This window comes from Gastrolobium bilobum, unplaced genomic scaffold, assembly GCF_033153095.1.
Source record: "Gastrolobium bilobum isolate Gb01-03AN ecotype WA unplaced genomic scaffold, APGP_CSIRO_Gbil_v1 utg3760, whole genome shotgun sequence".
Taxonomy (NCBI): Eukaryota; Viridiplantae; Streptophyta; class Magnoliopsida; order Fabales; family Fabaceae; genus Gastrolobium; species Gastrolobium bilobum.
In genome coordinates this window covers 236,068-248,086 of record NW_026898344.1, presented here as the reverse complement: position 1 = coordinate 248,086, position 12,019 = coordinate 236,068, and the positions used below count along the sequence as shown (strand labels likewise).

The 12,019-nt window shown below is 35.9% G+C and overlaps 2 protein-coding genes across 2 annotated transcripts; both read left to right on the top strand.

Moving 5' to 3' along the window:
- The first annotated feature begins 420 nt into the window (after positions 1-420).
- Positions 421-5,779, top strand: LOC133315074 (4-alpha-glucanotransferase, chloroplastic/amyloplastic). Its single transcript, XM_061516626.1, has 16 exons — positions 421-868; positions 957-1,019; positions 1,111-1,199; positions 1,301-1,361; positions 2,155-2,233; positions 2,905-3,041; positions 3,153-3,311; positions 3,398-3,474; positions 3,844-3,983; positions 4,064-4,095; positions 4,173-4,247; positions 4,382-4,454; positions 4,557-4,645; positions 4,924-4,968; positions 5,057-5,209; positions 5,384-5,779. The coding sequence occupies exons 1-16, from the start codon at positions 533-535 to the stop codon at positions 5,486-5,488; spliced, it is 1,713 nt and encodes a 570-aa protein (XP_061372610.1). The 5' UTR covers positions 421-532; the 3' UTR covers positions 5,489-5,779.
- A 481-nt stretch (positions 5,780-6,260) lies between these two features.
- LOC133315062 (F-box/kelch-repeat protein SKIP6) lies at positions 6,261-8,767 on the top strand. Its single transcript, XM_061516605.1, has 2 exons — positions 6,261-7,553; positions 8,221-8,767. The coding sequence occupies exon 1, from the start codon at positions 6,445-6,447 to the stop codon at positions 7,525-7,527; it is 1,083 nt and encodes a 360-aa protein (XP_061372589.1). The 5' UTR covers positions 6,261-6,444; the 3' UTR covers positions 7,528-7,553; positions 8,221-8,767.
- The last annotated feature ends 3,252 nt before the right edge of the window (positions 8,768-12,019 follow it).

Here is a 12,019-nt window from a genome sequence, read left to right as displayed (position 1 = left end):
ATAAATTATAATAAATACAAACAACTGCGTATTATTCGAAAATATCTCAAAAATTGTCCTCGACCTAACATTGGATGATTTTAAGCGATTCTTTAACATGCTTTTGTTAGCGGAGAATTTTTTTTTTATTCAAGAATTTTGATTTTCAAAAATATAATTTTTACATTCAGTTTATAATAATATCTGAAAATTTAAAAAAAATTAATTTTTCGAAAATCTGAAAAATACTGTGTACAAATGTTCCGCTAGGTGTTTATTAAGCTATATAGTGTTTATACCTAGTTTATAATTGAGTTAAAAAAAAAAAAAAAAACGTTGAATAGGAATGAAAAGCGACAAAACAAGCAGGTACGTTGAATTGGGTTTGCCTCGGATCAAACAATAATTACAGACTGGTTATTGCTCACTCGTAACGTGCTTCCTGCTTCCACTCTACTACAATCCTCACTCTTGAAGAAGAGAAAGAATTTGAAAGAGAAATTGAGAGCTCTCGTGTGTGGAACTCGAAATAGATATAGAGATAGAGATAGAGATGGCTTTGAGCATCTCAGTGTCTTTCACACAAGTAAATGAACAGCGTTGGACCTCATCGCACACTCTCTTCAAACGCAAAGCAACCCTTTCCTTCACGACTGCTACTTCTGCTTCTGCTTCTACTTCATATTCGTTAACTGAACTCAGCGTGGGTGAAGATTTACCTGCACATTACGGTGATTGGCTTCCCAAGCCTCACCCTCACCTTCGCAGAAGAGCCGGTATTCTGCTCCATCCGACGTCGTTTCGAGGACCCTACGGGATTGGCGATCTCGGAGACGAGGCCTTTCGTTTCCTCGATTGGCTCCATCACTCAGGTTGCTCCGTTTGGCAGGTTCGCTTTTTCTTTTACTTTCCTTCTCATAGAACAAAAAAATTTGTTTTCCTCAAATTATTTGAATCTGAATGTGCAATATTTGCAGGTGCTTCCTCTTGTGCCTCCTGGCAGAAAGGCTAACGAAGAGGGATCCCCTTACTCGGGCCAGGTTATCAATTTTTTGTCTTCTCTTCTAAGATTTAGACTCAATTGACCCTTTCAAGTCAATTAGGTTTGACTTTGACATTTTGCTTTTTCAGGATGCAAATTGTGGAAACACCCTCTTAATCTCTCTTGAAGAGCTTGTTAAGGATGGATTGTTGCAAAAAGACGAGCTTCCAAAACCAATGTGAGAATTTTTTTATATATGTGAGCCACCTAGTTTTGAGCTCTTTTCTTTCTAGTCTTCCCTGTTTGCCTATCTTAATAGTTGTTATTCTATGAGTGCAGTGATGCGGAGCGCGTGGATTTTTCAGTTGTTGCTGACCTTAAGGATCCTTTGATAGCTAAAGTAAGATATTTTGAGCATTTGTTGTGCACCTCATTCAAAATGTAACAAGGTGTTGAAATTGGGTGGAATAATGAACTAATCAACTGTTTTCCATCCACTGGTAATTTGATGCTTTAATTATGAAATATAGAGATCATGTCATTTTAACAATACCCTTGCATGCATTAACACAACCTCCAGACTTCACTGTTCTCTCTGGCTATGTGTTCACTCATTCACATTACACATCCAAATTCAAATAGCATTAACGTTCACAGTGCTACTGTTCACCATAGCAATAGCATTTGTGGCTTATGCATCCACATATACTACAACTACCTGCTGCTGCTCAACCTTTATATAAAACTCTTTAATTAGTTTAGCTGGATTAGCATTTCCGAGGGGATGGAGATCAAAAGACCGTGTAACATATAGAATGGAAATGAAATAAGATTTTGAGTCAATCAAAGAATGGTAGTGTTTGACTTAAGAAGTTTTCTGGTCATTTCATCAGCCACACTAGTCTCATCAGATACCTAGAGTTTTTGATTGAGTAATAGCCTACAAATATTATGTATTTTCTTGGAAAAGTCTAGTATCTCAATGATGAGTCACAAAAATCCAAAACTGCTCTATAATTAGTCAGTTAGTGGTCTATTTAAGCTTTATGCAATTTTTGTGGCTCTTCCTTTGTCAAACTAGCCTTACTCTATTTTCTTTACATCATTTGAGTATTTCAGCGCCTTGTGTGTGTCTGGTATTTTGTTACTTTATGTTAACTTTCCTTTTATTGAAACCTTATTTGTAACTATAGGCTGCAGAGAGGCTCATTTCAAGTGAAGGGGAACTCAAAACACAGCTTGAGACTTTTCGTAGGGACCCTAACATATCAAGTGAGACACTCATTTAATTGCAATGATAATTTTATATCTATGCATGCCTATTAGTGTTAGTGCTTTGCTTTAGAGATTAATGTCACATATAAATGCATTATAAGCTTAGATGCCTCTTTTCTTTTGCAGCTTGTGGGGGATTCGTGTTCCTCCTTTTTTTGACCGTTTTCTCTCTTAATGCATTCTTCATGCATCTAAGAATTATTCAACTGGGAAAATATTTAAATAAATTCTAGAAACTTGTGATGGGAATATCCAATCAAACACAATGCAATAACATCTTGAAATTCTCCATATTCCCTGCTCAATGATTGGGCCAAGATAATCAATTCAAGATAGAAACGAGTTTATAACTGAGTACTGTGAGTATTTCTTATGGATGCTTGCATGGTGCAGATGACTTGGGGTTTTTAAGATTATGCGATACAGAAGTTGGAAGGAAAGGAACATTAGGATTGGTGGTAGTAATAAATAAAATACTGAGGGGACAGAAGACTTGAACATTGAGAAATTGCTTATGCATTTCTTTTCTGGAGATTATACATTAGGATGCATTCATTTGTCCAAACATTACTTACATTCTTTCTTTCTATGGCTTTCCTTGCGAGGCTTATACAAACTCATTAGAGGATTTTCTTTTGTAAGGTTGTAATATCTTTTCAATGTTGTAGGTTGGCTTGAAGATGCAGCTTATTTTGCTGCTATTGACAACAGTTTAAACACATTCAGTTGGTACCATTGGCCTGAACCTTTAAGAAACCGCCATCTTGTAGCTCTAGAAAATATTTACCAACAAGAACAAGATTTTGTAAGATCATAAAGAATTGTTCTTGCTATAATTATCATTAACACTTTCTCATTGTATGCATACTTATAACCAGAAGTGGTTTTGGTGAGTCATTTATACTTTTGCATGCAGATAAATGTATTTATTGCCCAACAGTTCTTGTTCCAAAGGCAATGGCAGAAAGTGCGCAACTATGCACAAAGTAGGGGAATCAGGATCATGGGAGACATGCCCATATATGTTGGTTATCATAGTGCAGATGTTTGGGCAAATAAGAACCAGTTTTCACTGGTTAGTAGTCTCTTATGTCTGATTTAAACTTTTTCCCAGAGCATTTTGTACCTTGAGATCATAAATAATCTCCATTTATCTGGCAGAACAGGAAAGGCTTTCCTCTTTTAGTTAGTGGTGTTCCTCCTGATGCATTCAGCGAAACCGGTCAGCTGTGGGGCAGGTTTGATGTTAATACCATGATAAATGTTTTGCCATAAATCTTAATTTTTCATGTCCTGATTCCAACATAAAATGATCTTCTATTTTTCTTAAAGATATCTACTTATTCTGTAATCATGGTCAGCAATACATCTTGCCTGACTTGTGTTATTTTAGTATCTTTCATCGTTCTATGCTTTAACCATCCATGACATTATATCCTGCCTGATTATTTCTATAAAACCCTTCCCCCCACCCCCACCTTTTTTTCTTTACTTTTTTATTGTAATAATTGGTAACATATTATAATGATGCACATTGTAGTAGGTCCCCTGTCTCATTTAGATTACTGATTTCTTAGTTTTAATATTTTCACATTTTAATGAAAAAGCCCTCTGTATGATTGGAAAGCCATGGAGAAAGAAGGATACTCGTGGTGGATACGTCGCATACGACGTGCACAGAATTTATATGACGAATTTAGGATTGACCACTTTAGAGGATTAGCTGGATTTTGGGCTGTTCCAGCTGGTGAGTCTCTACTAAGCTTATTTCACCCTTTTGCTTGGTGTGATGTTTTTGTAACACGTGTATGCTCTTTAAATATGCAGAAGCAAAAGTAGCTATGGTTGGAAAGTGGAAGGTTAGATCCTGTCATTTTGTTCTACTGTGGATATATTTGGTCAATTTATAATCTGCTCCTTATCATTTAAATGATAGGTAGGACCTGGATTATCCTTCTTTGATGCCATTTTCAGAGCTGTTGGAAGGATTAATATTATAGCAGAAGACTTGGTACGTATTATCAAAACAAATTCTGAAAATCATTATTGCATAATTAGTCTCACGAGGACCACTGCTTTTCATTCATACGTGACTCTTGCTGAGGCAAGCCCTTGTAATTTTTTTGGGTTTGTGAATTTTGGCAGGGAGTTATCACCGAGGATGTAGTCCAACTAAGAAAATCCATTGGAGCACCTGGAATGGCTGTTCTCCAGTTTGGTAATGATTATTTGCTAATTTTGTTTACCATCCTTCAGTGTCGTACTCTCAAATAATTCTGAGTGCCTGAATATTTTCTTATCTATTTTCCTTTTTGTCCAGGGTTTGGTGGTGATGCTGATAATCCTCATTTGCCTCACAATCACGAGGGCAATCAGGTTGTCTATACAGGGACCCATGACAATGACACGGTAAGAATATCTTTTGCGCTACATTTACCTAGACGCATATCCATCTTCCTAGAAAGGACATGAGTATGCACTGTAGAAGTCACTCAATGACTTGCAATACGGGCTACCGACATTATTTTAAAAAAAAAAAATGTTTTACTTGTTGAGACAGATGCACTTGATCAACATGTATAGCTTATCATACCTTAATTTTTTTATTTCCCTATTTTCCTCTTGTTGTAAACAATATTATGTGTCAATACTTATAACGCTTGACAAGAAATGTTTTTCTACTACAGATTGAAGGTTGGTGGGAAGCTTTGAATCAAGAAGAGAAATCAAATGTGGGTGCTACAGCCGATATGTTGTAGTGGAATATTATTTTTTAATCAAGTTGGATGAGACTTAATCTCCTTTATTTTTATGTTTCAGGTATTAAGTTATCTTTCGTTAACCAAGGAAGATGGCATTTCCTGGGCGCTAATCCGGACAGCACTGGCTTCTGTTGCTCAAACAGCAATAATACCTATGCAAGATGTTCTTGGACTGGGGAGTTCTGCCAGGATGAATATTCCTGCAACTCAGGTAAAAGTTTATGCATAGTTTGTTCTAGCAACATTTTTGTTTATTCAACCACAAAAAAGAAAATAAAAATCTTTCAGATGACTTGTAAACTCTGGAGAATTTTTTTAGCCCCCTCCTCCAAAAAAAAGAAAAGAGAATAAAATTATGAAACTGTTGATCTCATGACCAATGTAGTTTGGAAACTGGGGTTGGAGGATTGCAAGTTCTGTGAGCTTTGACAGCCTGGAGAGAGAGGCAGCAAGACTTAAAGAGATGCTTTCAGTCTATGGCCGGCTTTGAATATGTAGTTTTTTAGTGTAAAGTTGAAGAGTTTTTTTGTAACGGCAGCTTAAGTGGAAAATGCTGAGCCTAAAGTGTTTATTCCCAAGTTACTAGAGGAGTATATACGATGATGATCGATCAAAGCTGGTTGCTTTTTGTTTGTCAACAAATTTGAGAAAGTTAAATGCTTCTATGGAAATTTGTAATGATAATGCGAATTTATAGGACTTGCTTGTATGATTGACCCTTGGTGAATTGACACCATCACCCGAACCGTTTTAGATTGTTTCAGAAAGAAGCAACCCTGCCATGGCCACAAAATTTGAATCCTGAAAGTTCAGAAAGAACTTTTAATTGTACAAATGACGAGTTCAGAAAAATGGTGTGGAGCAATTTTCTCAAATTATTGTATGAGTTCAAGCATTGTTTTGTTTGTGATTCAAAGGATAAGAACCCAAAAAATTCGGCATCTGAGCGTCGTTCGTACAGTGACAAAGCCAAGCTTTTTCACCGTGTAATGCATAACTTGTTCCTTAAAAATAAGGGGGGAAAAAATGAAAATATTATCAATCATTATGGCTTTTTCATCAGTTCTATTTTTATTTTATTTTTGTATTAATGTCAGATCTATTTTTTGCTATTATAAAACACTAAAAATGAAGCGCATTGAATTCTTTTGCAAATAATATAAAATGTTAAATTTACAAAATGGAGTAACAGTATTTAAATCTGGCGTGGCAGACCACTTACTTAGTTCTCTCTATGTAATAAGCTTTTGAAGTGCTCTTTCAAAATTGGTGAAAAAAAATCTTATATCACAATAGTATTCATAAATTATTCCCAACCGTAGTAAGGAATGGAAATAACAAGAAGATTTTAAACACTTGTATGATTTACATGGTATTTAATTACAACTGAATGAATTAATATAATCCCCGAGCTGTGAGTCACACCCAGAAGCGCAACCAACAAGCATGTCGTCGTCGTCTTCATCAGAAGCAACAACCGTCAACTACAACCTCATCCCCTCCCTCCCAGACGACGTCGCTTTGAACTGCCTAGCTCGGCTCCCTCGTCACCACCACCCAACCTTATCACTTGTTTCCAAACCAATCCGCAACATCCTCTCTTCCCCACTCTTCTTCAACACTCGCTCCCTCCTCCAATCCACCCAGCACCTCCTCTACCTATCCCTCCACTCACGCGCTCCCACCCTCCAATGGTTCACGCTCCACCACAATCCCAACCTCAACCTCAACCTCCTCGTCCCCATTCCCCCCATCCCCTCCCCCGCAATCGGCTCCGCCTACGCCGTCCTCGGCCACACCATCTACGTCATCGGCGGCTCCATCAACGACATCCCCTCCCCGCACGTCTGGCTCCTCGACTGCCGCTTCCACCGCTGGCTCCCAGGCCCCGCCATGCGCGTCGGCCGCGAGTTCGCCGCCGCCGGCGTCGTCGACGGCAAGATTTACGTGATCGGCGGATGCGTCGCCGACACCTGGGCCAGGTCCGCCAACTGGGCTGAGGTGCTGGACCCCGCCGTCGGTCGGTGGGAGAGGGTGGCGAGTCCCGTCGACGTGCGCGAGAAGTGGATGCACGCGAGCGCCGTCGTGGAGAACAAGGTTTTCGCGATGGCGGATCGGGGCGGCATCGTGTTCGACCCTCGGAGCGGCGCGTGGGAGAGCGTGGGAACCGAACTGGATCTCGGGTGGCGGGGGAGGGCGTGCGTGGTGGATGGGATTCTGTATTGCTATGACTATTTGGGTAAAATCAAGGGATTCGATGTGAAGGGAGGGGTGTGGAAGGAGTTGAAGGGGTTGGAGAAGGGTTTGCCGAGGTTTCTGTGTGGGGCCACCATGGCTGATTTTGGTGGAAAGTTGGTTGTGGTTTGGGAGTGCCAAGGGAGTGGCAAAGAAATGGAGATTTGGTGCGCTGAGATTGTGGTAAACAAGAATATTGATGGGGAATTGTGGGGTGAAGTTGGTTGGTTCGATAAGGTTCTTTCTGTTCCAAAAGGGTCCTCCATTGTGCACTGTTCTTCTGTTTCCTTGTGACGTTGCTGATGAGAAACCCTTTTGAGGTATTGAACTCTCTTATTTCATTGCCTTTATTTTATGATTCTGGTTGAATTGATTTAGAAGTGGATGGATTGGATTGATGAACTCTTCAGTTTCCATCGACTTTTCTTTTTCTTGTATTCCTACTTGTAGTTTGTAAATATAATTGACATGAACTTATCCGGTGGCAGTTTTTTGTGGAATATCTGTTGTGTCTTGGTTAAAAGAATGGCCATGGGGTTAATAATGTAATTTGCACGAGGAAGGCTTCGTATAGGAAAGTTACCATGAATTATTAGTTGTCAATCTTAATGATTCAATATATTGTTTTCAATATGTTCCGTTCCATCAAACATTGGATGGGTGGGTGCAATGTGGAGTTTAAACTTTAAATTATGCAGTATGTCTAGGTAGCTAGTTCAAAGCTTCCAACGATGACCAGGATGGAAATGATGGAATAGCCGTGGGGAAAAATTTGGTAATGGGCTTAATTTTGTGAATTGGGTTTGACTCGTGATTGGCATCTAGCTTTTGCGTTTGAGAATTTTCTTCAGTAAATTCTACATATTATCTTCTTCGTATTCAGTCTAATGTTTAGATGTTATACTTTCTTTCTTTTTCTTCTTGATAAGCAAGATGTTCTCTGATTTATAGTTGTCGTTATGGTAAAAAAATTCTGTTTTCTTTCAGGTCATCTGTTTCTATCAACACATGTCTTGCAGGATCAAGATCCTGAAATTGATGTAACTAGAGCGTCCCGTGATGTCATGTTACATTAAATTGCTGTCACTTGATCTAACAAGTTCCTTTCTAGTTTGATCAGGTGACATTTGTAACTCCATTGTCGTACGAATAAACAGGAGCTGCTACAAAATGTAGTGCTTCTTTACAACTGTATAATTAGCGTGTATAGTTTAGCACTCCATAGTTCCACCACGTCATCTTTCTATCTGGGTGAGTTTGTAATTTGCGCGGAGTTGGTACTAAATCTCACACCAAATAAATTGAAGTTTGTTTTGAGGTTTATGCTATTTCACTTTACTAGGTTAGGCCCTTTTCAAGGAAGTTGTGAGGCTTAATTTATTCGGGCAAATTGGAGAACAACTAGTGGATAGCCTTAGCTTATGACTATCAAGATTGTTGGTTGTGATGACCGATACTGAACAAGTGCTTCTGCACAATGTGTGGTGAATGTGTGTGTTTTAAGTTGAGAGTAATGTCACGTGACTTTGTATTTGTTTCATCGTAATAATTGATCTCGCTATGCAAGGATGCATTGGCTCTACATAGCAAAGCTTGATCCACATATCTTCCACTTACATGCTTTCATACATGCATGAGTGGCAGTATCGTAGTCTAGTCTAGTTACATATAAATTTATAAGGTGTGAATGGATGTTGACAAAAATTGGTCCCTCAACCCACAAACTAAAAATGGGTCAACTAGCCCCGGATAAGTTCAAGGTAGAGCTGAAACGAAATCAAATAAGTAGAGTACCATGTCCATCATTTTGGATTGGTAGAGAGCTATTATAATTATATTATAAGCTGATGACTCAAGTGTTAAAATTTGTTTCATCTTAATAATTTAGTGTTAAAATCACACGCTAATAAGCCATATGGAGCCATAATATTTGATTTTGATAAATTGACAGTTACAAACAATGGCGCCTTTCCTTAAATTTTGATTATTCTATTATTATATCTATAAAATAATATTAGAGTTATCTCTAAAAAATATTTATAATAGTTAGTCAATTTTATTATTCTTAACAATTTTATAGTTGTATTCAACATATTATATACGTTGTCTAAGTTAGGGGAGACGGGTAATGTATGAGGATAAGGGAGTCTTGATATGTATTGAATATTAGTATCATATGAAAAGAGGAGTAAAGTGATAATTATTTTTAAAAATAAGGGTAAAAGAGTCAATCAACCTAATTTTTAATATTATATGATTTTTATATTTATCTTACTAAATAATTGATGTTTATTTTTTATTCATTGAAACCCACATAAAATTTAAATGATATTAAAAAAATATTATCAAGAATATGCTAAAGAAAATAATGTTAACATTCCTTTTAAGAACTAGAAGAAAAAAAAGGAGAAAAAAGGGAAAACTAATTTTCGCCTAAGATTTTAAAAATAAATAAGTGGGAAACAAGGGACCACTTCTTATAGTTTTTCTTTTTCCTTAAAGACATAAGTTTTGCATCTCACATAATTAGGTTGAAATGAGAGAAGTAGGTTTAGAGTATCGTGTTATTTCTTTATTAACCTTCTAAACAAGCAAAATTCATTTCCTTCCCTTAGCTCATCATTTTTTTCAAATCTTATTTTATCAATTAAATAAATCAAAACATTGTTATAAAAAAATAAATAAATTCAAAACACAGTAAAGAAAAAATAAATAAGGAAATCGTATCAAAAAACAATTAATATTAGGAGTGTTCATCAACCGATTCAAACCGCGAAAAGTTGAAATATGCATGAGATATATATGTGTGTGTGTGACGATTAGTTAATATTTGTATAAATAAATAAAAAATATTACACTTAATTTAGTCATTAATTTACATGCATGTGATAAATGTAAGTCTAGTAGGTCATGTTTAATTAGCAAATGAAATAATATCATTTAAGGGCATCATATGCATCAATCTTAACCTTAAGAGACATTTATAGGCCATCAAGATGCTCGGCCTAAATTATTCTCCAAGTACTTACTCTATTGGAAAAATTTGGAAGACATGATCCCACTTGCAACATTCTTAGATAGGAAAAGTGTGTATAATTTTAAAGGATGTAAAGTTGTGTCATTTTAAGAGAGAGAAAGAGATAGATAAATGAGGAGAGAGAGTTGACAAAAAAAAATAAAGGTGTGAGTCTCACCTCTTTGTGAGAGTGAAAGGATGTAAGTTGTGCAATTTTAAATGATAGACACTTTTTCCTTCTTAGATAATACTTGACTTATCAAGTAATTGTCCTTCCACATAACCAAAACCATACAATAATTCATAACTTGTTGAACTACTTGGAGCTTTTTGTGTGTGATAACTCCCAAAAGCGGAGAGTTGTCTTATGCGGATAATAGCTTTTGCTAGTTTACACAAAATTTATTTGCACTAGTATAGCACAGAAAATTTCTTATTTCGAAATAATTATTATTTAAAATTTGGTAAAAAAAAATTAAATATTATTAAATATTCATAATTACAAAAAAAAAATATTGCTGACTGCAAACAAATCATATTAGGTGTGTTTAGCTGCTCCCATAATTTTTGTGTTACTTAATAGATGTGTTTATTGAAAGAGTAAATACACTTTTCGGTCCTCAGTAAATTTTACGATACCCGCTTTAGTCCCTAGCAAATAAAAAGGATATTCGTGGTACTTAAGAAATTCAAAGTGGACCCATTTTAGTCCTTTTGATGGACTAATGTAGGTCTTTTTTGAATTTGTGATGGACCACGATTTCAACTAAATGGGTCCATTTTGAATTTCTTAGGGACCACAAATATCCTTTTTATTTGCTAGGGACTGAAGCGGGCATCGTGAAATTTGTTGAGGACCAAAAATGGTATTTACTCTTATTGAAATTAAGGATTGAGTTTACGAGTTATTTTATTTTTCCACAATTTGTTTGTCCAAATGTCAACTTTAGGATAACTAATTTCTTGATGATTCTTTGTTTACATATATGAAAAAATAAATTGTTTTGAATTTTAGTACATATTCAATTATAGGAGAGTTTAATCACATGAAAACACGTAATAGAGCAAGATTTAAGTGAATTGACCTTGAATTTTGTAATAGAATTATTTCAAGGTTTTTATATTAGGTTCATCTTTTATTGTATTTACTTTTGTTTATCATATAAAAAATTTTATTTTCGTCGCCCGGCAAATTTTTTTTTGGGTCTGCCACTACTTATTTATAAGATATATATACGGTCCATTTGAAAGAAAGAGAAAAAAATAGGAAACCAAAAAAAATGGATTGTCTACTCTCATATTGTAGGAGATAATATTAGAGGTGTAAATGGGCTAAGCCGGCCTACATGGACCTGTGGCCTAGCCTATATTAGGCCAGACTTGGCCTATTATAATAGTAAAATAGAATAAGTTCAGACTTTTAAAAAAATCTATTTAGAAAACAGGCTTAGGTTTTTTTATACTTGTCGGGCATATAAGCCTACATAACGGCCCATATCATATTATTTATTTTAAATAAAATAAATAAAAACATTATTTTAATAATTTTGAATAATAAAAAGTAATATTATTTAGTTATTCTTTTAAATGTTGAATTTTTAATATGCTTAAACAGACTAATAGACTTAGGTGAAGACTTTTATTTTTTAAATATAGGTGAGCTCAGACTTGTAATTATGGGCATACACAAGCTAACAGGTCAAGGCAAACCAAATATTTTTTACATAGGGCTAGTTTATTTAAACCAAAGCCTAACCTATTTACACCCTT